Source organism: Bos javanicus, chromosome 18, assembly GCF_032452875.1.
Source record: "Bos javanicus breed banteng chromosome 18, ARS-OSU_banteng_1.0, whole genome shotgun sequence".
Taxonomy (NCBI): Eukaryota; Metazoa; Chordata; class Mammalia; order Artiodactyla; family Bovidae; genus Bos; species Bos javanicus.
This window is the reverse complement of record NC_083885.1, coordinates 47417668-47442707: the sequence shown is the minus strand read 5'-3', so window position 1 is coordinate 47442707 and position 25040 is coordinate 47417668. Positions and strand designations below refer to the sequence as shown.

The following is a 25040-nucleotide window of genomic DNA, read 5'->3' as shown; positions in this document are numbered from 1 at the left end:
TTCAGTGACCTGCTTTATACATACTAGTACAACTGAATCATCATCTCTATACTAGCTCTGTATCCATCTGCCTAGTGTCCCTCCTTGTATATGTTTTATCACCTAAACCTCAATATGTACAAAATTTATTAATTCTTGTCTTCTTCCCCCAGCCTCCACCTCTAGTCCTTAAATTCAACTGTGACCTTAGACTCTATAACAACACAAAACTGATAACTGAGAGTTACTTGAATTCCATTATCTCATCTTCACACTTGGTATCAATTTTACCTCCTTAATAATTAATATCAATCTGTTCTATAGCCTTACTACAGCCTTACTTTAGGTAAGTAAGAAATTTGTATTCTCCCACATGAATTATGCAGTGGTTTTCATGACTTATTTTTCCAGTTTTGCTCATTTCAGAATGTTCTCTTATGAAAATAATCTTTCTTCAATATAGTTTTTCAACTTTTATTTGTTTTGAAATAATTATAGATTCAAAGAGCATTGCAGAATATAATACAGAGAATTCTTCCATAAATTCCAGTTTATTGTGGTGCATGGTTATTTTTATTCATTGCTGGATCCAGTCTGCCAGTATTTTGTTTAGAATGTTTGCATCTAAATTCATAAAAGCCATACTGGTCTGTAGTTTTCTTTTTGGTACTGTCTTTGTCCTGTTTGGTATCAGGGTAATAATACTGACTTCATAAAATTAGTTGGGCTTAAGTAGAAGGGCTTCCTCCTCCTTTACTTTCTGAATGGGATTATGTAAAAATGAGACTAACGCTTCTTTAAAAACTTAGTAGAACTCTCTAGTAAAACTATCTGGGCCTGGAGATTTTTTTCCGGAGATTTTTTTAATTGAATGGTTGTGGGATTATCAATTTATCTATGCCATAATGTAAGTTTTGGTAGTTTGTGGTTTTTGAGGAATTGGTACATTTCTTATAAATTGCTGACTCTTACCAGCATAGAATTTTTGTATTCCCTTATTTTTCTTTTAATGGCTGCCAGATCTGTAATCATAGACCTATTTCATTCCTGATATCAGTGATTTGTATCTTTTTAATCCTTGATTACTAGGTCAGTTAGCAAGATTTAGCAGTTTTATTTTTTCCCCCAAATAATACATTGTGTGTTATTGATTTTTCTCTAGTTTTTTAAAAAAATTGTTTTCAGTTTCATTGATATTTACTTTCTATTATTTTCTTCTTTCTGCTTGCTTTGGGTTTATTTTGCTTCTCTTTTTCTACTTTCTTGAGGTAGGAATTTAGATTATTGACTTGAGAACTTCCCCCTTTCCTTTTTTTTTTTTTCAAATTGATGTAATCGACATATCACACATTAGTTTTAGGTATATAACACTATTCAATCTTTGTATATATTGTGAAATGGTCACCGCAATAAATCTAGTTTTCATCACACATAGTTAGATGTTTTTCTTGTATTGAGAACCTTTAAGATATTTATTAACTTTCACAAGACAGTTATAGTTCTAATTTTTTGAGGAACTTCCATAGTATTTTCCATAGTGGTTGTACCAGTTTACATTCTTCCAGTAATGCACAAGGATTCCCTTTTCTCCACATCTTTGCCAACACTTGTTATTTCTTGTGGTATTTTTTGTTTTTGTTTTATATGGTGGGCTTTTTCGGTAATAGCCATTCTAACATGTGTAAGGTGGTATCTTATTGTGAATTTAATTTGTATTTCCCTGATCGTTAGTGATGTTGAGCATGTTTTCATATATCTGTTGGAAATCTGTATATTTTCTTTGGAAAAATGCCTTATTCAGATCCTCTGCCCATTTTTTATTTGGATTGTGTTTCCTCTTTTCTATAAACTTCCCTTTCAGCATCTCACAGATTTTGATATGTTACATAATTTTTACCAGCCAATAAACATAAAAATTTTGATTTAGTTAGTAATCAAATAACTGTAAAGATAATAATGCATTACCATTTTTGCCCAGCATGACAAAGATTTTAAAAGGACAGCACTTAATGGTAATGAGAGATAAGATGAGTTGATACGTAGTATTTCTCATTTTCTTCCAGTTCTGTGTATTTTCTAAATTTCTTTTGAGGATTTCTCTTTGACTTGTAGTTTATTTAGAAGTGTGTTGATTGATTTCAAAATATTTTGTGACTTTTCAGTTTTTGTTATTATTTTCTAACATAATTCCTTTGGAGATTTTTCTGTTGTCTTTCTGTTACTGATTTTTACTTGGATTCCATTATTTTCAGAGAACAACTTTGCATTATTTCAGTTCTTTCCAGTTTGTTGAGATTTGTTTCACAGCCTAGGATATAGTCTGTCTTGGTCATTGTTCTGTGGGTTCTTGTAAAGAATGTGTATTTTTCTTTTGTTGAAGTATCCTATAAATGTTGATTAGATGGTGTTTGCTTTTCTGTAGCATTGATAATACCCTCTCTGTTATTTCTGCAATTTGCTGAGTGTGGGATGTTCAAGTCCCTATAAACACTTTTTTAAGTGTTTATAACTCCAGGTGGAAATAAATCATTCCTTCAATTATGCATTTCCAGACTAGATTTTTAAAATATAAATGGTCATGTTTTTTTTTTAAAAAAAAAACAACACTTTATTATGAAAAAAATGTAAACATATCCAAAAGTAAAGAGAACAGTATAAGGAACCCTTGTATCTATTATACTGATCACTCAGCTTTAGTAGTCATCAATATTCTGTCATTTTTATATTAACTAAAGTCACCCTCCTCCCCAACTGCCAGATTATTTGAAAGTAAATTCCAAAAACCATTTTATCTGTGAATACTTCGATGTATATCTCTTAAGATATGAGAATTCTTTTTTTCCTTTTTGTTTAATGTAACCATAAAGCCATTATCACACCTATAACATAGTGACAGTAATTTCTAGATATCATCTAATATACAGTTTTTATTTGAATTTCTCTTAAGATCCCCTGGATGAAGAAATGGCAACCCACTCCAGTATTCTTGCCTGGAAAATCCCATGGACAGAGGAGCATGGCGGGCTACAGACCATGGAGTTGCAAAGAGTCAGACACAATTAAGCATGCACAAAGACAAACAAACAAACATGCCATAAGTATCTTTTTAATGTTGGTTTGCTTTAATTAAGAGCCAAACAAGGTCCGTAAGTTGCACTTGGTTAGTATGACTTTGAAGTCTCTTTTTTGGGGCGGGGGGGAGTTGGGGAGCATAGCACAAGGCTTGTGGGATCCTAGATCCCAACCAGGGACTGAACCTGGGATCTCGGCAGTGAAAGCTCCAGCTTCCAACCATTGAACTGCCAGGGACTTCTCTTAGTCTCTTTTAATAAAGAAAAGATCCCCCTCTTCCCTTCTGTGGCCATCACTGAAGCGCCAGCAGCCAAAATGAAGTTCAGTCCCTTTGTGACTTCTGACCTAAGCAAGAATCGAAAAAGGTATTTCAGTGTGCCTTCCCACATTTGCAGGAAAATTATGTCTTCTCTTTCTAAAAAGCTAAGACAGAAGTACAAAGTTTGATCCATGCCCATCCGAAAGGATGATGAAGTTCAGGTTGTATGAGGGCACCACAGAGGGCAGAAAATTGGCAAAGTAGTCCAGGTTTACAGGAAGAAATACATCATCTACATTGAATGAGTGCAGCAGGAGAAGGCTAATGGCACAACTGTCCATGTGGGCATTCACCCCAGCAAGGTGTATCACCAGATTAACACTGGACAGAGACCACAAAAAGATCCTCGAAGGTAAAGCCAAATCTCGCCAAGTAGTAAAGGAGAAGGACAAATATAAGGAAGAAACAAATGAGAAGATGCAGGAATAAAGTCATCTTGTCTATAGCTTTCATTAAAAACTGTTAAAAAAGATTCCCCTCAATATTTTTTTCTTTTATGATTAATTTTTTGAAGAAACAGGTCATTTGCTGCCTTCTGGATTTAGCTTATGTTTTAGCCTTGATATTGTTGAACATTTTCCTCTATACTTCACATTGTTGTTGTTTAGTCACTAAGTTGTGTCTGACTCTCTGCGACCCCATGGGTTATAGCCTGTTAGTTTCCTCTGTCCGTGGGATTTCCCTGGCAAGAATACTGGAATGGGTTGACGTTTTCTTCTCCAGGGAATCTTCCCGACCCAGGGAGTGAACCCCCATCTCCTGCACTGCAGGCGGATTCTTTGCCCCTGAGGCACCAAGGAAGCCTTACGTATGAATAATTTGTTGGATCTAGAGGCTTAATGAGTTTCAGGTTGTATTTTTCTTTATATATCATATCAGGAGGCACATAATACCTGGTTATCTCTTTTTATGATGTTAAAATTGTTAATTCATTACAGATGTTCTTAGCTCATTCATTCATTTTAAACTTCTCTTCAGCCTTTCACATGAAACAGTTGAGCAACCTTTAGTGATTATTGTCTAAATCTATTATTTCATTACGAATTATGAAATGATGTTATTCTGGTTCTATCCTAACTTCTTCATTAGCCAGAAAGCATTTTGTAAGAAACTGTTCCTCATCATTTATTTGGTTATTCTGCAATACAAAAAAATTTTAATATAAATCTGATTAGCTTAATTACCTTTACTTAAAGTGGAAAATTCATAGTTCTTCTATGAGCAAACTATTTTCCCCATAACCAGCTTCCTGGCATGTCATGTAGACTTCTCTTCATTTACATAAGCTATTTGCTGTTCTCCAAACTCATCGTGTATTTTCCTATATCCACACCTTTGGTTTTGTCTTTTCTGGGAAATGACCTCCCTCACCCCCCCATTCTGTATTATACCTCTCATCTTCTAACTTAAATTCCTCAATTAATGTAAACTAACACCCCCATGTAGAATGTATTTTTTCCTTTTTGGGGACCTCAGTGTTTTCTACATGGAGATTCACTTTTTAACCCTTTAGTGAATCTGTGACTTCGTTTTTTTTTAAACATAGGTCTTATTTATTTTCTAAGTCTTTTAAGTTGCTAGAAGATTAGAAACATAAGTAATTTATTTTTGTTTCCAGGACTAGCATAATAGGTTGGCCTAAATTGATCAGAAATTATATTTTAGGTTATTCATCCAGTTGCTAGAAAACTACGAGAGAGCCTATTTCAATCTTCAGTTTTGAAAAGTGAGTAATTGACTGATCATAGTATAGAACAATGGAGAAGGCAATGGCACCCCACTCCAGTACTCTTGCCTGGAGAATCCCATGGATGGAGGAGCCTGGAGGGCTGCAGTCCATGGGGTCGCTGAGGGTCGGACATGACTGAGCGACTTCACTTTCACTTTTCACTTTTATGCATTGGAGAAGGAAATGGCAACCCACTCCAGTGTTCTTGCCTGGAGAATCCCAGGGATAGGGGAGCCTGGTGGGCTGCCGTCTTTGGGGTCGCACAGAGTCGGACATGACTGAAGTGACTTAGCAGCAGTAGCAGCAGCAACAGTATAGAACAATAGCAAAAATTCTTTACTGGACTTCTTTCTTCCATAAAATATTATGTAGAACTAGATATTTAATATACACTCTGTATAGACTGAAATGACTTAGCACACACACATGCACACTATATGAAATATTATTTTTTAAATGTTCCTGGATTACACAAGTATATGCATTTGTCAAAACTTCAAATGGTACTCTGAGGGTTTGTACATTTCATTGTATGTAAGGCTTATCTTAAAAACAATGAAAACATGTTATACTCTACTTAATGATTTGCATTTTTGAAGTATTTAGAAGGAAGTATACTGGCACCTATAGTTTTTGAAATGCACAGAAAAGTAAGATGATTGATGGATGGGTAAATATGTGGTAAAAGCAAGTAGAGTAACATGTTAGTGATAGATTATAAGTGGTAGTTTTATAGGTTTTCCCTATATAATTCTTTTACATTTTCTGTATAAAAGTTCATAATAAATTTTTAGGGAAATGAAGGGGGTGAGGTTTTTTAAAAAAAGAGGTAAACTAATAACTACAAAACTCAAGTTCTATATTCCTAAATAAAGTGTCTGCATCTTCCAAATCTAACTATTCATACTGAACAGGAATGTGCCCTTACAGGGATCAGTGTCCTTCAGGGACGTAGCTGTAGATTTCAGCAGAGAGGAGTGGCAGCAATTGGACCTTGATCAGAAAAACCTGTACCGGGATGTGATGCTGGAGACCTGTAGCCACTTGCTCTCAATAGGTAAGCACAGTCACGTGGGTGTCTGAAGGAAGGCCCCACTGAGAGTGTTCTTATTCTCAGGTGCTGAATGCTATGAGACATCTGACTTATATGATGGTTTTGCCCTTATTTGTCCAGAATTCTTTTTCCCTTTTGGGCACTGTGAATATTATAGTTGACTCTTGAACAACACAGGGGTTGGGGTGCAGACCCCCTGCACAGTTGAAAATTTACATATAACTTTTCACTTCCCAAACACTTAACTACTAATAGCCTACTTCTGACTGGAAGACTTACCAATAACATGTGAAAGTGTTAGTCCCTCAGTCATGTCCAACTCTTTGCGACCCCATGGACTATAGCCTGCCAGACTCCTCAGTCCATGGAATTCTCCAGACAAGAATAATGGGGTGGGTATCCATTCCCTTCTCCAGGGGATCTAATGGGGTTGAACCTGGGTCTCCTGCATTGCAGGTAGATTCTTTACAGTCTGAGCCACCTAAGAATCCCTACCTATTGGGCTTATGTTACCTATTTTATTTATGTTATTTATTTTATTTATGTTATTTACCTATTTTATTTGTGTTACCAATAACATAGTCAATGTATATTTTGTATATTGTATGTATTATATATTGTATTCTTATAATAAAGTAAGCTAGAGAAAACAATTACAAAAGAGGCACACTTACAGTAATGCAGTTCTTGCAAAGCAAAGTTATAAAACAGTAAGACAGACATTAATTTTATGTTAAATATTATTCACCTTATGCCTATGTAAGAATAGTCTGTCAACCTCAGTACAGGTCTTATGTATGACGTTCTACATGATGAATACTTAGGCAATGATGATGATGAAACTAAAACTCCTCATACAGTTCTTATCAATAGATTTTCACAGGAAGACACATGCATATACAACAGATAAGTTTATTAACTGTATAGCACGATGAGTATTTACTGCTTTTTAGGTGGAAGTAGATCATCATAAAAGTCTTCATCTTCATCATCTTCACATTAAGTGAGCTGAGGAGGAGGAAGAAAAGAAATTGGTTTTGCTGTCTCAGAGGTGGCAGAGGCAACAGAAGTGGGGGAGGTAGAAGAGTTGAGGCTGGAGAAGCAGGCACACTCAGTGTAACTTTACAGAAATACATCATAATTTCTGTCTTAACTTTTTCACTTTTTTATTTCTCTAAAAATGGCTTCTATACCATACCAATCCTTCATCCACCATTTGCTTTAGTTTAAGTGTCCATATCATAGAAAGGTCCATGTGGTAAAAGAAGTCAGAAACAGTCTTAAGCAAGTGGAACCCGTCTGCTAGACTGTCTCATGTCAGTTTGTTCTCTGGCACTGCTTCTTTTATGTCTGTCTCCTACCATCTGGCACTGATTCGGAAGCCCTCATATTTACCAAGCCTGTTGTGTGATGTCTATTAGCTCTTGAACTTCTCCAAGATCCATATCTTCAAATCCTTCACACTTTCACCTCCGCCTTTTTTGCCTTATTCACAATGTCTTTCATGATTTCCCTGATTGGTTCTGCTGTAAATCCTGTAAAGTCACGCACAACATCTGGACAGTTTCTCTGGCAGGAATTTATGGTTTAGGCTTGATGACTTATAGCTTTTTCTATAACAAGAATGGCATCTTCAGTGGTGTAATCCTTCCAGTCTTTCATGATGTTCTGTCAAGGTTCTCTTCCGTAGCATTGACATTCCTTTCTGTGGACTATCATGTAAAATAAGCTTTAATGATCCTTGTGATCCCCTGATCTAGGGGCTACATTAAAGATGTGTGTCTGGGGACAAGTAGACCACTTTGTCACCTTTGGTGTTGAACTCATGGGGTTCTGGGTGGCCAGTGGCATTGTCCAATATGAAAAGAACTTTAAAAGGCAGTCTCTTACTGGCTAGGTACATCCTGACTTAAGGGACAAGCATCAGTGGAACCAATACAGAAAGAAGTTTCTTGCTGTTCAGGCCTTCTTGTTTTACAGCCAAAAGACTGGCGGCTGATGATGATTTTCTTAAAGGCATCCAGGAACTCATGTGTTCCCTTTTGGTCAGCAGAAGCTGCTTGTCCTGTTATCTTTTTTAAAAGCCAAACCTCTTTCTAAATTTATCAAACCATCTTTTCCTGGAATTATATCCTCTTTCTTTAGGCCATTCACCTTCCTTCTGCTTTAATTTATCATATAGTATTAGAGTTTCTAGATATACTTCTCTTATAGCAATTCTAAACCCACATAAAAACTACATTTAAAAAAAAGTTTATTTTTGGCTGTGCTGGGTCTTCATTGCTGTGCAGGCTTTTCTCTAGTTGCAGTGAGCTGGGGCTACTCTAGTTGCAGTGTGCAGACTTCTCATTGTGGTGGCTTCTCTTGTTGCAGAGGGCATCAGTAGTTGCAGCACATGGGTTCAGTAGTTGTGGCTCCCAGGCTCTAGAGCACAGGCTCAATAGTTTTTGTGGCACACAGGCTTAGTTGCTCCACAGCATGTGGGATCTTCCAGGATCAGCGACTGAACCTGTGTCTCTTGCACTGGCTGGCAAATTCTTTACCATTGAGCCACTTCCTTATGCAGGGAAGCCCAAAACTCCACTTTTAATAGAAGATAAAAAAGTATTTCTTAAAAAGTGCAAGGTTTTTGTATAGTCTGCTTTAGCTACAGCAATGCTTTATGAATTTCTTTTTCTCTTTTTAGAATGGTCCTCATACTGAGTTTGTTTATCTTGAAATGGCTGGCAACCACAGCTTTCGCTTGGAAAATATTTTCAATAAAATCCATGTGAGTGGACCCATGCAGTTCAAAGCTCTTTTGTTCAAGGATTAATTGTACTTTGTTCTCAGAGATACATGGTTAGTTTCCTGAAAAACAAAGCCTCATTTAACAATAAAACTTTATTGATCGGGCTCAGAAACTCAATTCAGTTCAGTTCAGTCGCTCAGTTGTGTCCAACTCTTTGTGACCCCATGGACTGAAACACAATTAGCTGGACTTTAATCAAGCAATTCAACTTTTTCTTATAATGGCACTTAGTATGGGTTCCATGATATTTTTCAAGGTTTATGGTATTGAGTGAACATGAAAAAGTACATGAAAACCCAGGGAGACTACTTTTTAGTGCTATGTGCAATTTATTGGAGAGAGGGATTGCTCATGAAGTGATGATTAGGGTGTTTTAAGTGGATATTCACAGCACTTAAACTTACTGAAATAGCAATAGGAGGTAGCTACAAAATTATTACAGTAGTACAATATGTACTACAGTTTATGTAGTTATAATTTATTATTGCATCTTTACATTTGTCTACATTTCTCTGGACTGTGAATGGTGCCATGTACAGTTATAAGCTTTTGTATGCATAAATTTTGATAAACTTTAACTTTTTAGAATAGATTTGTGTATACTTTATGGTGAATCTGCCTGCAATCAGGAGACCCCGGTTTGATCCCTGGGTCGGGAAGATCTCCTGGAGAAGGGAATGGCAACTCACTCCAGTATTATTGCCTGGAGAATCCCATGGACAGAGGAGTCTAGTGGGCTATAGTCCATGAGGTTGCAAAGGGTCAGACATGACTGAGCGCAGGCAGAAGCAAGCAAGACCTTTTATCATTTCTCATGAACAGGATATCAAGTTCCTGAAACCAAGGTTTTCATGTTGGAACAAGGAAAGGAGCCATGGGCACTGCAAGGTGAGGACCCATATCAGAGCTGTCCAGGTGAGTGAGAGTGACCCAGACTGATGGGACACAGGGGAGTAAATCTCAGCCATCTTGAGAAAGGCTGGCATCTTTGAATTGCTGTTAGTATGACTCTTCTGAAAGGTTCTGATTTTTTTTTTTTCCCCTTGAGAGCCCTTGACATTGCCCTTTGAAATAACTAAATGCCTTCTACGTAAATGCCTTTGTCAATTCTAACTATCTTCTTCATTGGCTTTTTGGCCTCCGGCTCACATGCCAATCTGCCTCATTAAGTATTTTCTTTTTATCTTGGTTATGCTCACTTTCTCTAACACTCTTTTCTTTCTGCCTTCCCCATTGTCTGAGATTCACTCTTTATGTATTCAGCTGTTTGTGGATTTGCTTTCTTTAAAACTTACTATGTGTCACACACTCCCATTCCTGCTAGTCCTCTCTCATTATTGTGAGATGGTTCTAAACTTTATCTCCAGTCATGCTGTCTTCCTGTTTTCTCCATAGTCACGGACTTAAGATTTCTCATTTTCCCATTCCCTATGCCTTTCATCCAACTGATTACTTAGGGCTCACTGTCACTTAACTGTTACGAGTACCTTTCTGACTTTTCCTTCCAAAATTACTTGAGACTTCGTACTGACTGGGGACTCTCTGCCTGGCTGACTGATTTTTGAAATTGCTTTATTTCTGTACTTTGCAAGATGAGGTTTGAGTTTGATCATGTCTTCATTCAGGATGCACTAATATCATCAGTATGAGTAAGGATTCTCTAGGATTTTTTTTTCTATTTATTCCTTTTTTATTCTTTCCCCCATACTCATCTCATTTCCCATCACAGGCAATTGTTTCTTATGATAGAAAGATACTTTTCAGTTCATATGTGGTCTTTTAAAGTTTAAAATGACTTGGGGTATGTATTATTAATTTATATAAATGTTATTGTGCTGTATATCTTTTTCTTTGCCCTTTTTTCACTTCTGCACATAGTGAATTGAGTTCATAAAGTTTATTCTCTAAATAAACTGAATTCTATCCCAGGTGTTTCCTGTCACCCCTGTCACCAAGTCTACTAAGTCATTAATTCACCCTCATCACTCTTCATTGTGTTCAACTTGGATGAACCATATGAGCCTCTCATCTTGCCTTAGCTAGCTGTTCTTTGAGCTAAAATCATTCTCCTTTGAGAAGGAGACTTTGGGTTTCAACCTCAAAAATTTTCTATGTTGAGAGGGAAGGTGATACTACAAATGACGTTTTGTTGTATTTTATTTTAGAAGAATTGTGGCAGATTGGTGACCAGATAGAGAGCTATCATCAGAGAGAAAACAGATCTTTAAGAAATGTGGCTTTCATCAAGAAAGTATTGACTATACAGAGGGATTATGCATATAAGGGCATAAGAAAAATAATTCGTGTGAGCCAAAACATTCCTTCCCCAAAGAGACCTCATCATCAATGTGACTTATTTGGAAGTGCTTTAAGCTGTAATTTAGATTTATGCAATAATAATAGAAACAGTGGATCAAAGAACATTAATAAGATTACTGAATATGGTAAAATTTCCTCCTATACTAAACAAGAGTGTACTCCAACAGGAGAGAAATTACGGGACCATAATCAATGTGGAAAAATTCTCAACTATAAACAAGTACCCTCTCAACATCAGAAAATTCATACTGGGGTGAAATTTTATGAATGTCCTGAATTTGGAAATATCTTCACTCAGAATTCACAACTCAAGGTACATCTGAAAGTTCATACAGGAGAAAAACTCTATGTATGTATTGACTGTGGGAAGGCTTTTGTACAGAAGCCAGAATTCATCACACATCAGAGAACTCATACTCGAGAGAAGCCCTATAAGTGCAGTGAATGTGGGAAAGCCTTTTTCCAAGTCTCTTCTCTTTTCAGGCATCAGAGAATTCATACTGGAGAAAAACTCTATGAATGCAGTGAATGTGGGAAAGGCTTCTCTTATAACTCAGATCTTAGTATACATCAGAAAATTCATACTGGAGAGAGACACCATGAGTGCAGTGAGTGTGGGAAAGCATTCACACAGAAGTCCACGCTCAAGATGCATCAGAAAATTCATACAGGTGAGAGATCGTATATATGTATTGAATGTGGACAAGCCTTCATCCAGAAGACCCACTTGATTGCACACCGAAGAATTCACACTGGAGAAAAACCATATAAATGCAGTAATTGTGGAAAGTCCTTCATTTCCAAGTCACAGCTGCAGGTACATCAACGAACTCACACAAGAATGAAACCGTCTATGTGCAGCGAATATGGAAATGTTTTCAACAATAATTCCAACCTCAATACACATAAGAAGGTTCAAATTAGAGAGAAATCTTCCATATGTACTGAATGTGGTAAGGCATTTACCTACAGGTCAGAGTTGGTTATACATCAGAGAATTCACACCGGAGAAAAGCCTTATGAATGTAGTGATTGTGGAAAAGCCTTCACTCAGAAGTCTGCACTCACAGTGCATCAGAGAATTCATACAGGAGAAAAGTCGTATATATGCATGAAATGTGGTCTAGCCTTCATCCAGAAGGCACACTTGATAGCCCATCAAATAATTCATACAGGAGAGAAACCTTATAAATGTGGTCACTGTGGGAAATCCTTTACTTCCAAGTCACAACTCCATGTGCATAAACGAATTCACACAGGAGAAAAACCCTATACGTGCACTAAATGTGGGAAGGCATTCACTAACAGATCAAATCTCATTACACATCAGAAAACTCATACAGGAGAGAAATCCTATATATGTTCTAAATGTGGCAAGGCCTTCACTCAAAGATCAGATTTGATTACACATCAGAGAATTCATACTGGGGAGAAACCTTATGAATGCAGTACCTGTGGAAAATCCTTCACCCAGAAGTCACACCTCAATATACACCAGAAAATTCACACTGGAGAGAGGCAATATGAATGCCATGAATGTGGGAAAGCCTTCAACCAGAAGTCAATACTCATTGTGCATCAGAAAATTCATACAGGAGAGAAACCCTACGTGTGCACTGAGTGTGGGAGAGCCTTCATCCGGAAGTCAAACTTTATTACTCATCAGAGAATTCATACTGGGGAGAAACCTTATGAATGCAGCGATTGTGGGAAGTCCTTCACCTCCAAATCTCAGCTCCTGGTGCATCAACCAATTCACACAGGAGAAAAACCATATGTGTGTGCTTTATGTGGGAAAGCCTTTAGTGGCAGGTCAAATCTCAGTAAACACCAGAAAACTCATACTGGAGAGAAGCCCTACATCTGTTCTGAATGTGGAAAGACCTTCAGACAAAAGTCAGAACTGATTATACACCATAGGATTCATACTGGAGAGAAACCTTATGAATGCAGTGATTGTGGTAAATCCTTTACTAAGAAATCACAGCTCCAAGTGCATCAGCGCATTCATACAGGAGAGAAGCCTTATGTGTGTGCAGAGTGTGGAAAGGCCTTCACTGACAGGTCAAATTTGAATAAACACCAGACAACACACACCGGAGACAAACCCTATAAGTGTGTCGTCTGTGGGAAAGGCTTTGTTCAGAAGTCAGTGCTCAATGTGCATCAGAGTATTCACACTTAAGAGAAACAGTCTGAGAGAAACCTCAGTGAGATCAGATCTGATTTTATATTATGAAATTCGTGCAGCAGAAATTATGCATATTATCTTAAGTAGAAATGCTCCATCATAATGTCACATATTAGTATACAGAAGAGGATCTCTGAAAGGGCCCTAAGAGAGGGCTCCTTTCCACATTGTCACCAGCGTCAGTAAACCATGAGGCATTTATACTGAGAAAGAACTTTGTCAACTTGGTACATTAGTGGAATTTTTCTCATGAAAACTGTAATGGAACACTGTTACCAAATTCTGCACTGGAAACATTCTGTGAAGTCATGTTAATGATAACCCTGTTTACTGTGGAATAGGTAACATGCCAATAAGCTGAATGGTAGAACAACATAATATATATGATAATGATAAGCCCTGAGTTCTGTGAGGTGTTTGTTGCAGAACACATTGTCTAACAGAATTTTGGGTGACATTCTTCTGCTGAATCTAACATGGTCTTGTTTATACAATTCCCTATTGCATATTTTTATCAAGAAAGGGATGCCACAATAAATGAAAAATTATTTTTGTATACAGTTGACTGCACCCTTATCCTCTAGCACCCCTCGTTAGCTATCAGTGTCTTCAACTCCCATGCAGCACATTGTCTTCTGACTGCTATAATTGCATTATGATTGTCCATTCATGCTAAACACCGTGTCTGCTGACTACCCTTATCTCCCAGATTTATTGACCCTTAATTACCCCGCAGCATAATGTCCTGTGAGTTCCCATTACCTTCAGGAAAGCTTCTGAAGTAAGGATGTTCAGGTCCTCTCAGTCAACTCTTCACCTCAGTCTCCCGTTTGCTGTCATAGTTTTTCCAGCTCATTTGCCTTCCTTAATGACTTGCCCTTTATAATGACAATAACAAATCACTAACTCATAAAAACAAACCTCAACATTACCTTCACTGTCTTCTTTCTATCCATCTTCATTCCATACACTCCACAAGGACCTTCTCCCCCATGTCCCTCAAACACATCAAATTAGGTCCTGCCTCAGGGCCTAATTTGCATTTGCAGTGCCCTCTTCAAAGAGCACAGTTCCTCATATCTGTGTGCTTTACTCCTTCATGTCTTTCGTCCAGCAGCATCTCTTTGCAGAGGCCTTCCCTTCCCTTCCCTACCTATCTGACTTAAAATTCCATCCCTCTCCTCTTCCTCCTCTATCATTCTCCATAACACTTATTACCACAGTACCTTGTATATTTCACTTGTCTATGGTTCCCATTCTAGAATGTTTTTTTCCCATTTTGTTCACCATAGTGAACTTAGACCCATGCCTAACGTACAGCAGTCCTCCCATGAATGCACATTATGGAGTGTTGACCCTGCTCTTCTCACGATTTCCCTTTGATGCTTTCTATGTGTGTGCTGTGCTCACTCAGTCATGTCCAATTCTTTGTGACTCCATGGACTGTAGCCCACCAGGTTCCTCTGTCCATGAGATTTTTTTCCGGCAAGAATATTGGAAGGGGTTGCCATTTCCTTCTCCAGGGGATCTTCCCAACCCAGAGATTGAACCCCCATCTCCTGTGTCTCCTGCATTAGCAGGCAGATTCTTTACCACTGAGCCACCTGGGAAGCCCCGTGCTTTCTATATTACAGCATAAGATGCTCTGATGGGGAGAACCAACTTACCTAGTACACAGCAGGCTTTTTTACCCTCAGTCCTTCCTTCCTGTCCCAAAAGTTGTAACATCATTGTAAACCTTTTGGTCTGATGCCAACCAATTGAAGGAAAAGAGAACTGAGGCATAGGAAATCAGTCCCATATAGATACTTGATGTTTCAAGATTCCCTTCAATGATTCCAAAATACCTCAGTCAGCTCCAAAGTGATCACAAAAAAGCATGCTTATTCTGCCCAAGCATTCACAACCCTGCCCTACCCCAATTGCACCTTGACAGGGCCTTGCCTACCTCCTAAGCTGATGTACAGACCTGCTTATCATGCCCTGACAGGTCTGCCCAAAGCTGCTAATTTGGAGAAACCAAGTGCAGAGAGAAGGGTTGCCTTTCCTTGGATGTCAGGTGGGCAGCCTAAGACTGAAGCAGCAGTGGCCTCACATATGCATGCAGAGGAACCAATTGAATGATCAGCTGTTGGGTGGCCAAACTGGTTCCGCCAGGTCAGTCCATTGACAACGCTGAGAGTGGGCAATAGGTGGTACAGAATTGTTCTCACCTTTGTGACTAGCAGCATGGGGATTAAGAATGGGGACAGAACCTGGTGGAGGGAGCAGGACTAAGGATTCTCATATAATCTCCAATAATCAAATTGGGCAGTGATTAGTGGCATGTCCCATTACCTTAATGATATCTAATCCATCATTAGCTCCTCTTTATCTCACTGCTTCACAGTAACTGATGAACCCACTATCTTAGAACAATATCTGGTGACCCACTACCCCCTTTTACTGCACCCAGTATTGCTTCTGGGGCTTCACTAAATGTTTTGTGACACAGCATTATCCCCCAACTGGGGACAGTGTTTGCTAACTCCTCAGGAGAGTGTCTGGAGATCTCGCCATTATCCCCTTCTTAATCCACAATGTCTGGACACCCTCCATTATCCTCCTTTTACCTTATTCCATCACTGTGTCACCTCTTACTAATTCCAGGAAATAATGTCTGGAGAACTTATTCATTACATCTTCCAGTTAACTTCCAGCATAATGTATATTACTTTGCCTCATTTGTGAAACAGTCTGGTAACCTCCATACTCCTGATTTATTCCAGTTTTCACCTAAATCATGACTGATGACCGCTTACAACAATCCTCGTAGTAGGAAACCATAGTACAACCTACCAAATCCAACTTTTAATATTATCTCCTGATTTTTTCATGACATCTCTATCTGAATGGCTTTTGTTTCCCTCCATTAATTGTCTCTTATAGTGATAGTGACAGTCTTCTATTACCCCCACACAGCAGTGTTTGTAACCATCCCCAACACAGTATGTGGTGATGCCCCCAGTACTCTCTGAACATTGGTGTGTTCTGTTCATCTGCTTCCCTATCCCCAGGTAAGGGCAATGACTGATAAGACATCATAGACTTCACATTAGCCATCCCTGTAGGACCCCCATTAACAACTCGTACAAAGTCTTTTGATGACCATTACCCACTAATACAGTATCTATGACTCTTCCATTAAATCCTGGTAATACCTATTTCCCTATTTGCCCCCAATAACATAGTGTCTGCTGGTTCCCCGTTGCTCACATTGCTTCATCAGACCACTTAGTATGGCTCCTGCAAGTCCCCCAGCATTGCTTGTCCAAGTCCCCACTGTTTGCATGGACAGGAACCCTGTGGGGATGGAGAAGGGATAAGGAGAGGGTAATAGCCTCATACACACTGTCCAGGGAATTGTTGGCCTGGAGTAGACTGGGGAGGCTCTGGGGCCCCCAGGAGATCACATACTGAGATACCGACTTACTACATGAGTGATGCAAGCAAAATAGCTAAAGTTGTCAACATGGATTAAAATCCTGGTGCCAACCCTGATGCCCAGTAACCTCCCCTGAGCCTTGATTGCTTCACCTGTAAAATAGATTTATGGAAGATGAAGGGATTTAATATGGTTCACATGAGGGGAGCAGAGCTAGTGCAGACCAAGGAGAGTGTCCCTATTGTTAATAATATTACCAGTTATAAATTGACACAAGACCAACCTCTGAATGGCTGTACCCAAACCTCACAGAGGGAAATGTATGTTATTTTATAAATTACTTTCAACTATATCTCTCTTATATTTACTGTAACATAGTATCATAGTGCTGCTGTGCTGTGCATAGTTGCTCAGTCCTGTCGGGTTCTTTGTGACCCCATGGACTATAACCCAGCAGGCTCCTCTGTCCATGGGGATTCTCCAGGCAAGAATACTGGACTGGGTTGCCATGCCCTCCTCCAGGGGATCTTCCTAACCCAGGGATTGAGCCCAGGAGTCCTGCATTGCAGGCAGATTCTTTACTGTCTGAACCACCAGGGAAGCCCAAGAATACTAGAGGGGGTAGCCTATCCCTTCTCCGGGGGATTTTCCTGGCCCAGGAATCGAACTGGTGTCTCCTGCAATGCAGGTGGTTTCTGTACCAGCTGAGCTACTAGGGAAGCCCAATGTTTTAGTACTGAGGTATTTTTAAAATTTAGATTTACTGAGGTATCATTTACACACAGTAATAGTCACCCTTAAAAGCGTACATTTCTGAGAGTTTTTGACAAATGCAGCATAAAATCAAGGAGTCAACACTACAATAAAAAAAACAGATTCTTCACTACCCTAAATTCCTTCCTATCTCTTTAAAAAATTATGAGTATTTCTTTCTTAAATGTTCTTTTTTTAAGTGGAGTATAATTGCTTTACAATGTTCTGTTCCTGCTGTACAACAACCTGCATCAGCTGTATGTATACATATATCCCCTCCCTCTCATCACCTCATCCCACCCCTCTAGATCATCACAGAGCACCAGGCTGAGCTCCCTGTGCTATTCAGCAGGTTCCCGCTAGCTATTTTACACATGGTAGAAAGGTCCTATCCCTTTTTGATCAATCTACTCCCAACCCCTCAATATTGCTTATCTGTTTCCTGTTTCTATAGTTTTGCCTTTTTCACATGTCATGAATGTATGTGTATCCATATAAATATGTAAGTATGTATCTCCTTTTGAGTCTGACTTCTTTCTTTTAATGTATCTGAGACTCATCCATATGGTTGTATGAGATACAAATGAAAGTATGGTGATGAAAAGACACTGGACATAGTCATCAGGAAAATGCAAATAAAAACCATAATGACATACCATTACATGCTTGTTAGAATGGCAGTGAATAAATAACATAGTGGTAGAGCAATAGACACTTTCATGTATTGCTGTGGGAATGATACCGAGTAGTATATCTACTATGGACAAAAGTTTCACAAGTTCTTATAAAGGTAACTATATACCTATCCTATGACCCAGCAATCCCACTTCTAGGTTTTTACCATAGAGAAATGAGAAATTAGGTATGTACTTGAATGTTCATAGGAACTGCATTCATCATCACCAAAAGATTGGAAATAGCCTAAATGCCCATCAATGGGTGAATAACTAAATACAGTATAGTACATCTATGCAGCTGAGTTATGACACAAGCTCCAACATGGATGAATCTCAGAAGTATTATGTTTTACTGTATGATAAATTATGTTTGATAAAAGATTAGAAATTAGATGATAAATATATATAATTAGATTTGTACATTAGTTATAATTTTATATTGCATATCATTATATACTGTAACATTGTATATAATATAGTACACTGCAATATCTATTATTGTATATTCCTATTACAATAAAAACATTTTATATGATATATAATATGTACTATATGATTATATATTAGAATATGTAAGTTTTCCTATTTTGCATATCAGTCTTTCACATACAATTTTGGTTATTTGTATTTTTACAAGTTTACATTTAATGTTTATAGTGTAAAGTTATAATAAAAGGGGACATGGGGTTGGAAAACCCTTTAATTGTAGCTGGTCACCATTTTTATTATCTATCAACATGCCCATTCTGGCTGCTCTTAACATCACAGAAGCTTGTTTCTCTTTGGGCCTTTGCCTGGCTGTGTTCTCTGAGACTCTGCTTCCTCATTCTCCATGAAGCTTGCTGTCCTCTCCTTGTTTGGAGAGTTTACACACACACCACTGTGTATGAAGTAACACACTTCTTGGGGTCACTCCCTATTTTGTACTATATTTGTGCTGCAAGTACCACCCTCTGACCTAATATTAAGTGTTTCTTTTTCTGATTTATCATTCTTCCCTCCCCACTGGACCATAACCCTCATGATGTCAGGACTTTGTCTTCCTCCTGCTGTGTCCAAGGCACCCAGCATGGCACCAGCACAAAGTAGAGACTCAGTACAAGTTTGTTAAATGGATGGATGAATGATATCAATAGCACTGAGGTTGACTAAGTGCTCCACACAGATTGAACTAAATTTGTGGGGAGGAAGGAGAGGATAGGAGGGTTGGTTGGATCGAACCTGTGACCCCTGCATTGGCAGATGGATTCTTATCCACTGTGCCACTAGGCAAGTCCCAGAATTATTTTCTGCTTCAATGCAAAATCCTCTTTCAGGATGCCTCACATAGAGTGGGATGAATTCATTCTTGGATCTTCTTGGTCTTTTTATTCCTGTTGTCCAGTGAATATTTCATCCTTAAATATGTCCAATTTTAACTCTTCACTTTTTCTTATTAGCACTTAATCCCATCCTAGGGAGTTCCCTGGTGGTTCAGTGGTTAAGACTCAGTACTTTCACTGCCGTGGTCCCAGGCTCAATTCCCAGTCCCTGGTCAGAGAACTAAGATGCTATGCAAACATACAAAAAAAAAAAAAGAGAGAAAAGATTAATCATCAAGTATTCATTACCCAGATCCAATGATTATCAACACTTCCCCAACTTTGTGTTAAGAAAAATTATCAAAAACCCAGAAATAAGGAAACTATACTGTGTCATCCTTTGTGCCTTTTCAAAGTCATACTAGAGCATGGTCTAACAAACCCACCCAAAGTCTAACAAATCATTCTTGAGAAAGTTTTCCTAAACTCAGCACTGTTTGCATTTGGGCCCAAATAATTCTGTTGTACCAGGTTGTTCTCTGTGTGGTTGAAAGCATCCATGGCATCCACTCCTCCCCCTAAACTGTCTCCAAAGATTGCTTAATGTTCCCTGGGGATTAAAACTCTACCAGTTTGAGAACTCACTGCTCTGGTAGAATGTACCCTTGTTTGGGTCACTTTTTACTACTAAGTAGGATGCAGACTACATAGATAAAATTTAACTTGGCAGTTGGTACATTTCATATATTTGTTCTATATAAACTGATTCTCTGAAGAAAAGATAACCTTCAAGCTTATGGTTTTACTGCCCTATAGGACATTAGTTTTATATCTATTTAACTTTGCAGTCTTATTGACACTGCAATATATATTGACACTGACTTATATACCTATTTGTGTGTGTGTGTGTTATGCTGTCATTTCTGACTCTTTGCAACCCCTTGGAGTGTAGCCTGCCAGGCTCCTCTGTCCATGGAATCTTCTAGGCAAGAATACTGGAGTGGGATGCCATTTCCTACTTGAGTGGATCTTCCCAACCTAGGGATTGAAACTACTTTGAACACCTACTTTGCACCAAATCTCCAATCCTGCTAGTTCCCTCATTAATAAGTTAAATGAATATCTGTACAAGTTCTAACTTTTTGAAAATTATACTTTGAGACTTGTATCACCAATTACTGCCACTACCAACACCCCTGACTCAAGACAGGACAGGATGGGGTGTGGTCTTCGCTCATGCCAGGCTACTCTCAAGATCTATCTTGATCCAGGAAACAGATCACATTCCACCTAGATCCAGAACAGTCTTCACTCATGCAAGGGCAAAGACCTATTTCTGCTCAGCCCAAGGCATAGTTCTTTCTGCTCCAGAGTAGGGAAGAGCTATGTCTCCTTTTATGCCAAACTTGGGGCCTGGCATCCCTTTAAATGATGACAGTGTAGAAGGTCACCATATCTGGTTCAACAGGCTGAGACCTATCAGCCTAGGGAATAAATAAGAGCTGATGGTCACTGCAAGCTAGGTTAGCCCAGAGCCTTTAATTTGCCAAACCACGAATCCTTGGAGACTCCTTTCTCTAATGGCTCTGTCTGGGCCTCCAGAGAGGGCACTATCATAAGCCATAAGTTCTGTGATGGTCTCACCAGGGCCTCATCTTTCCACAAACTAGGGTAAAGTTCTGTCAGTTCTTTCACATCTCTCTCTCTTCCCTACTAACATGATCTCTCAAAACGCTGAACACTCTTTGGCTTCAAAAAATTAAGCTACAATTTACATATAATAAATGCACAAATCAAAAGTGTTTACTTTGATGAGTCCTGACGATTATACAGACTCTTGAAACCGCCACCCTAAACAAGAACATTTTCATCACCCCAAGAGATTCTCTTCAGAGTCATAGTTACTAGAGTCAACTGCTTTCTGATTTATAACTCAGTAGATTTGTTTTGCCTGTTCTTGAGCTTCACATAAATTGAATCCTACAGTGTATACCCTTTTTTTAAACACTCTTTTTACCCATTTTCTTGTGTTTTCCTTTCCCCCACCAGGCCACAACATCTTGAGTATTCTTTATTTTATCGGAGACCTCAGGCCTCTCTTTGTTCGCTAATTCAGTGCCTTAGATATGTTGAAGCAAAATTTAACAGTAACAAATTTTAACAATAATGGTAATGATCTTTGTTGTTGTTTAGTCACTAAGCCATTGTCTGACTCTTTTGCGACCCCATGGACGTAGCCCACTAGGCTCTTCTGTCTATGGGATTTCCCAGGTGAGAATACTGGAGTGGGTTGCCATTTCCTTCTCCAGGGGATCTTCTCGACCCAGGGATCAAACCTGCATCTCCTGCACTGGCACATAGATTCTTTACCACTGTGTTACCTGGGAAGCCTGTGATGATCCTTTACCTTTGTATAAAATAGACATACCTGGCTCTGAGTCCTTCTTTTTCACTTATTAACTGAGAGATTATAGACTGGTCACCTCATCTCTATACTGCATTTTCTTTAGGATGGTGATGATAACACTGTTCTCATAGTGTTTGTGGATACCCTGAAGTTTGTGGTAGGTGGTTTAGTCGCTAACTAGTGTTTGACTCTCTGCAATGCCACGGACTGTAGCCTGCCAGGCTCCTCTGTCCATTGGATTTCCCAGGCAAGAATGCTGGAGTGTGTTTCCATTTCCTTCTCCAGGGGATCTTAAATATTTCTAGCTCTCCCCATTCCAAGCTTATGCTAAGATTGTATTTCTGTTTCTATGGTAAGATTGTATTTCATGTGGTTGGGTGACTACTCAATGAGTAGTGAGAGGAAATGACTTGTGTCACTTCTGAGGCAGAGCATTTAATTCTAAGCATAAGACACTCCAAGACTCTCTTTCCTTTTGCCTTTATGACTGGTGCTAGAATGAGGGTAGGCCTTTAAGTGAGAAGGCCAATGATAGGCCAGGCATGTCACAGGCACTCTCTAAATGGTCATTAATTATTTCAAAAGTGTCACATAAACCCACTTGTATTAATTGAAATGAAGCAAGACTCTTAAACTCTTTGTTAAATTTTAAATATCTAGCAGAACCTTAAATTTCTCTATTATGCAAGTGAAGAGGAAATGGCTAAAAATCCCCTCTGATTTGATAGAACAATCACAAGTTTAGGAGCTTGTTCAAGAAATCCAGAGAGATCACTTAGAGCATTTTTACCAAAAGTATCCAAATTAACTACTGCTGAATAACAAATTACTCCCAAACTCAGTGGCTAAAAACAAATATTTATGACAGTCAAGGATATGCAAGCTGCTAGCTGGGTGTTTCAGAGTCCCTCATGTAGTAGCAGTCTGTGTACTGATAGGGGCTGCAGTCATCTCAAGGCTTAATTAGGGTACAGTATTTGTTTCCAAGGTGACCCACTTGATACAAGACGACATCAGTTCCTCCCTGACTGTTAGCAGGATATCTCAGCTCCTTGCTACATGGGCCTGTTCATAGTCTGTCTCAGTGTCCTCAATGACATGGCAACTAACTTCTCTCAGAGTAAGTTATTTGAGAGAAAAAGCATGAACACTTCCAAGTCAGAAGCTGGGGTGTCATTTACAACTTACTCTCACTTCTACTGTATACTATCAACCTGACAGATCTGCCTTGGTACAACATGGAAGGGGGCTACACAGGGTGTAAATACCAGGGGATAGGAATTGTTGGGAGTCATTTTCATTTTATTTTTACTTTATTTTAAATTATTTTTTGTGAGAAGCCTGCATGCAGGCTTTCTCTAGTTGCAGCAAGCAAAAGCTACTCTCTAGTTGTGGTTCGTAGGCTTCTCATTTGTTCTCGTTACAGAGCATAGGTCCTAGGGTGCGTGAACTTCAGTAGTTTGCGGCATGAGGGCTTAGTTGCCCCAAAGCATGTGGAATCTGCCTGGACCAGGGACTGACCGGTGTTCCCTGCTAATGCAGGCAGATTCTTAATCTCTGGGCCACCAGGGAAGTCCAGGAGTCATTTTAGAAGTCAGATGTTACACCACTTGTTTTGACCACCAAATAGAATTATGGGTTTATTTTTTTAAAAGCTATTTTCATAGGACAAACCAATCATTTCGAGAGATGTTCCAAAACAATTTCTGTGATGTGCAGAGCACCGCTTTGGCTGGTATTAGAAACAGGACTCTGGTGAATGCTGTCTGTACCATGCCCATATGCTGAGGGCTGGCTTCTTCCTGAACACACCTACAGACTCTGCCTGAGACCTGCTCGTAAGGCAGGCTGAAAGTGCTACAGCTTTAAGGCCCTTACAGTAGCCCTCAACAATGAGGAACCAGAGATGACATACAACTATCTCATCTTCATCAACCCTTGACTGAGCCCCCATTGCTCAGCGATACTCTACTCATGGATGCACTCTGTGTGGGTTTTCATCCCTCCTCGGTCTCACTCATACCCTACCTGTCAAATAAACAAACTGCTTGCACTCACACCCTTCTGTCTTCTAGAGCATGAAAATAGAGGAAAACCTCACTCAAATAGAGTAGAGAGGCCTGAAGGGGGAGATCTCAGGCAGTACCACCCCATGTCAATTACAGGAAGAAATGTCAATTACAGACCCCAACAGAGGAATCAAAAGGAAATAGTTATTCACAGGCCTCAACAAGAGGAGATGTACATTGTACCTCCTACAAGAAATCTACTACCCAGCAACTCAGCCAAAGAGAAACTGTCATCACTCTGAACTTTCACGTTTCTCCAAGGGACTTTCCTTCAAAACCACCGCCCCCCACCCCCGACCCCTCCAAATACCTTCCCTTTTCTTTACAAAATTAAGTTTCTTTTCCTCGTTTGTTGGACTTGCCTATGAGTTTTACTGTAGCTTGCTTGTCTGGAATTGCAGTTCCCTGCAATAAACCCATTGCAGTTTCCAGAATAAACCCATTTTCCGGTAAAATAACTGGGTATTTTATTTTTAGTGTGAATAGAGTAAAGCCACCTATGACAAAGACCCGGCTCTTCACGTATTCTTTCAATAACCGGCTAAGAACCTCGTACTTGCCCTTTCTTGCTGCGCCGCCCCCCTAGTAAAGACTCCTCTTCCTCCCGGGGCCTCAGGCTCCCCAAGAGAAACGCTTCTCTCTTCCGCTGTTCATCAACAAACAAAGCTGGCCCAGACAAAGTTGTACCTTGCTTTACGGACGTTCCTCCTGGGAGATGGCCGCACACACCGCACTTAAGCTGTATAACACGTACGCGGCCATCTTACCTCACTGCCCTACTGGAGACAACGAAATCTTAATTTCCAAGTCAGGGAGCCGCTATATTGACCTCAGGAGGTTTGAGCTTCTGAGATGCTAAAAGCAGCAGTGATATCTGTGTTTAGAGACCCAGAAACACTTGCTTCTTTCCGCCCTAAAATAGCCGAATCGCCTAACAAAGGGTCTAGTCATCCGC

General features: G+C 39.2%; 2 protein-coding genes, 1 long non-coding RNA gene and 1 pseudogene across 9 annotated transcripts in view; 3 read left to right on the top strand and 1 right to left on the bottom strand.

The window, feature by feature from the left end:
* LOC133229533 (zinc finger protein 585A) overlaps nt 1-13850 on the top strand; it is an 18327-nt gene extending 4477 nt beyond the window's left edge. The window contains exons 4-6 of one of the 5 annotated variants that reach the window (XM_061385939.1): nt 6030-6156; nt 9767-9859; nt 11431-13850. In XM_061385939.1, coding sequence (XP_061241923.1) covers nt 6030-6156; nt 9767-9859; nt 11431-13448 — 2238 coding nt within the window. In that variant the 3' untranslated portion in view covers nt 13449-13850. Of the gene's footprint in view, nt 1-6029; nt 6157-8845; nt 8924-9766; nt 9860-11109 lie in introns of those variants that run through there. The other 4 variants (XM_061385936.1, XM_061385937.1, XM_061385940.1 and 1 more) reach the window with 4 other exon arrangements.
* LOC133229576 (uncharacterized) lies at nt 3320-25040 on the bottom strand. Of its 3 annotated transcripts, none has more exons than XR_009730569.1 (3): nt 24773-25040; nt 14217-19858; nt 3320-3396 (listed from the first exon to the last, which is right to left on the bottom strand). It is a non-coding gene; the product is annotated as an uncharacterized LOC133229576 (long non-coding RNA). The 3 variants fall into 3 exon arrangements; XR_009730568.1 differs by lacking the exon at nt 3320-3396 and adding an exon at nt 7050-9003; XR_009730570.1 differs by lacking the exon at nt 3320-3396 and adding an exon at nt 7050-7161.
* On the top strand, nt 3367-8932 carry LOC133229569 (large ribosomal subunit protein uL24-like; annotated as a pseudogene).
* The window catches only part of ZNF793 (zinc finger protein 793), a 43789-nt gene continuing 28528 nt past the window's right edge, over nt 9780-25040 (top strand). Inside the window, exon 1 of the mRNA XM_061386065.1 lies at nt 9780-9859. The gene's annotated coding sequence lies outside the window, so the exon portion shown is untranslated. The remainder of the gene's footprint in view (nt 9860-25040) is intronic.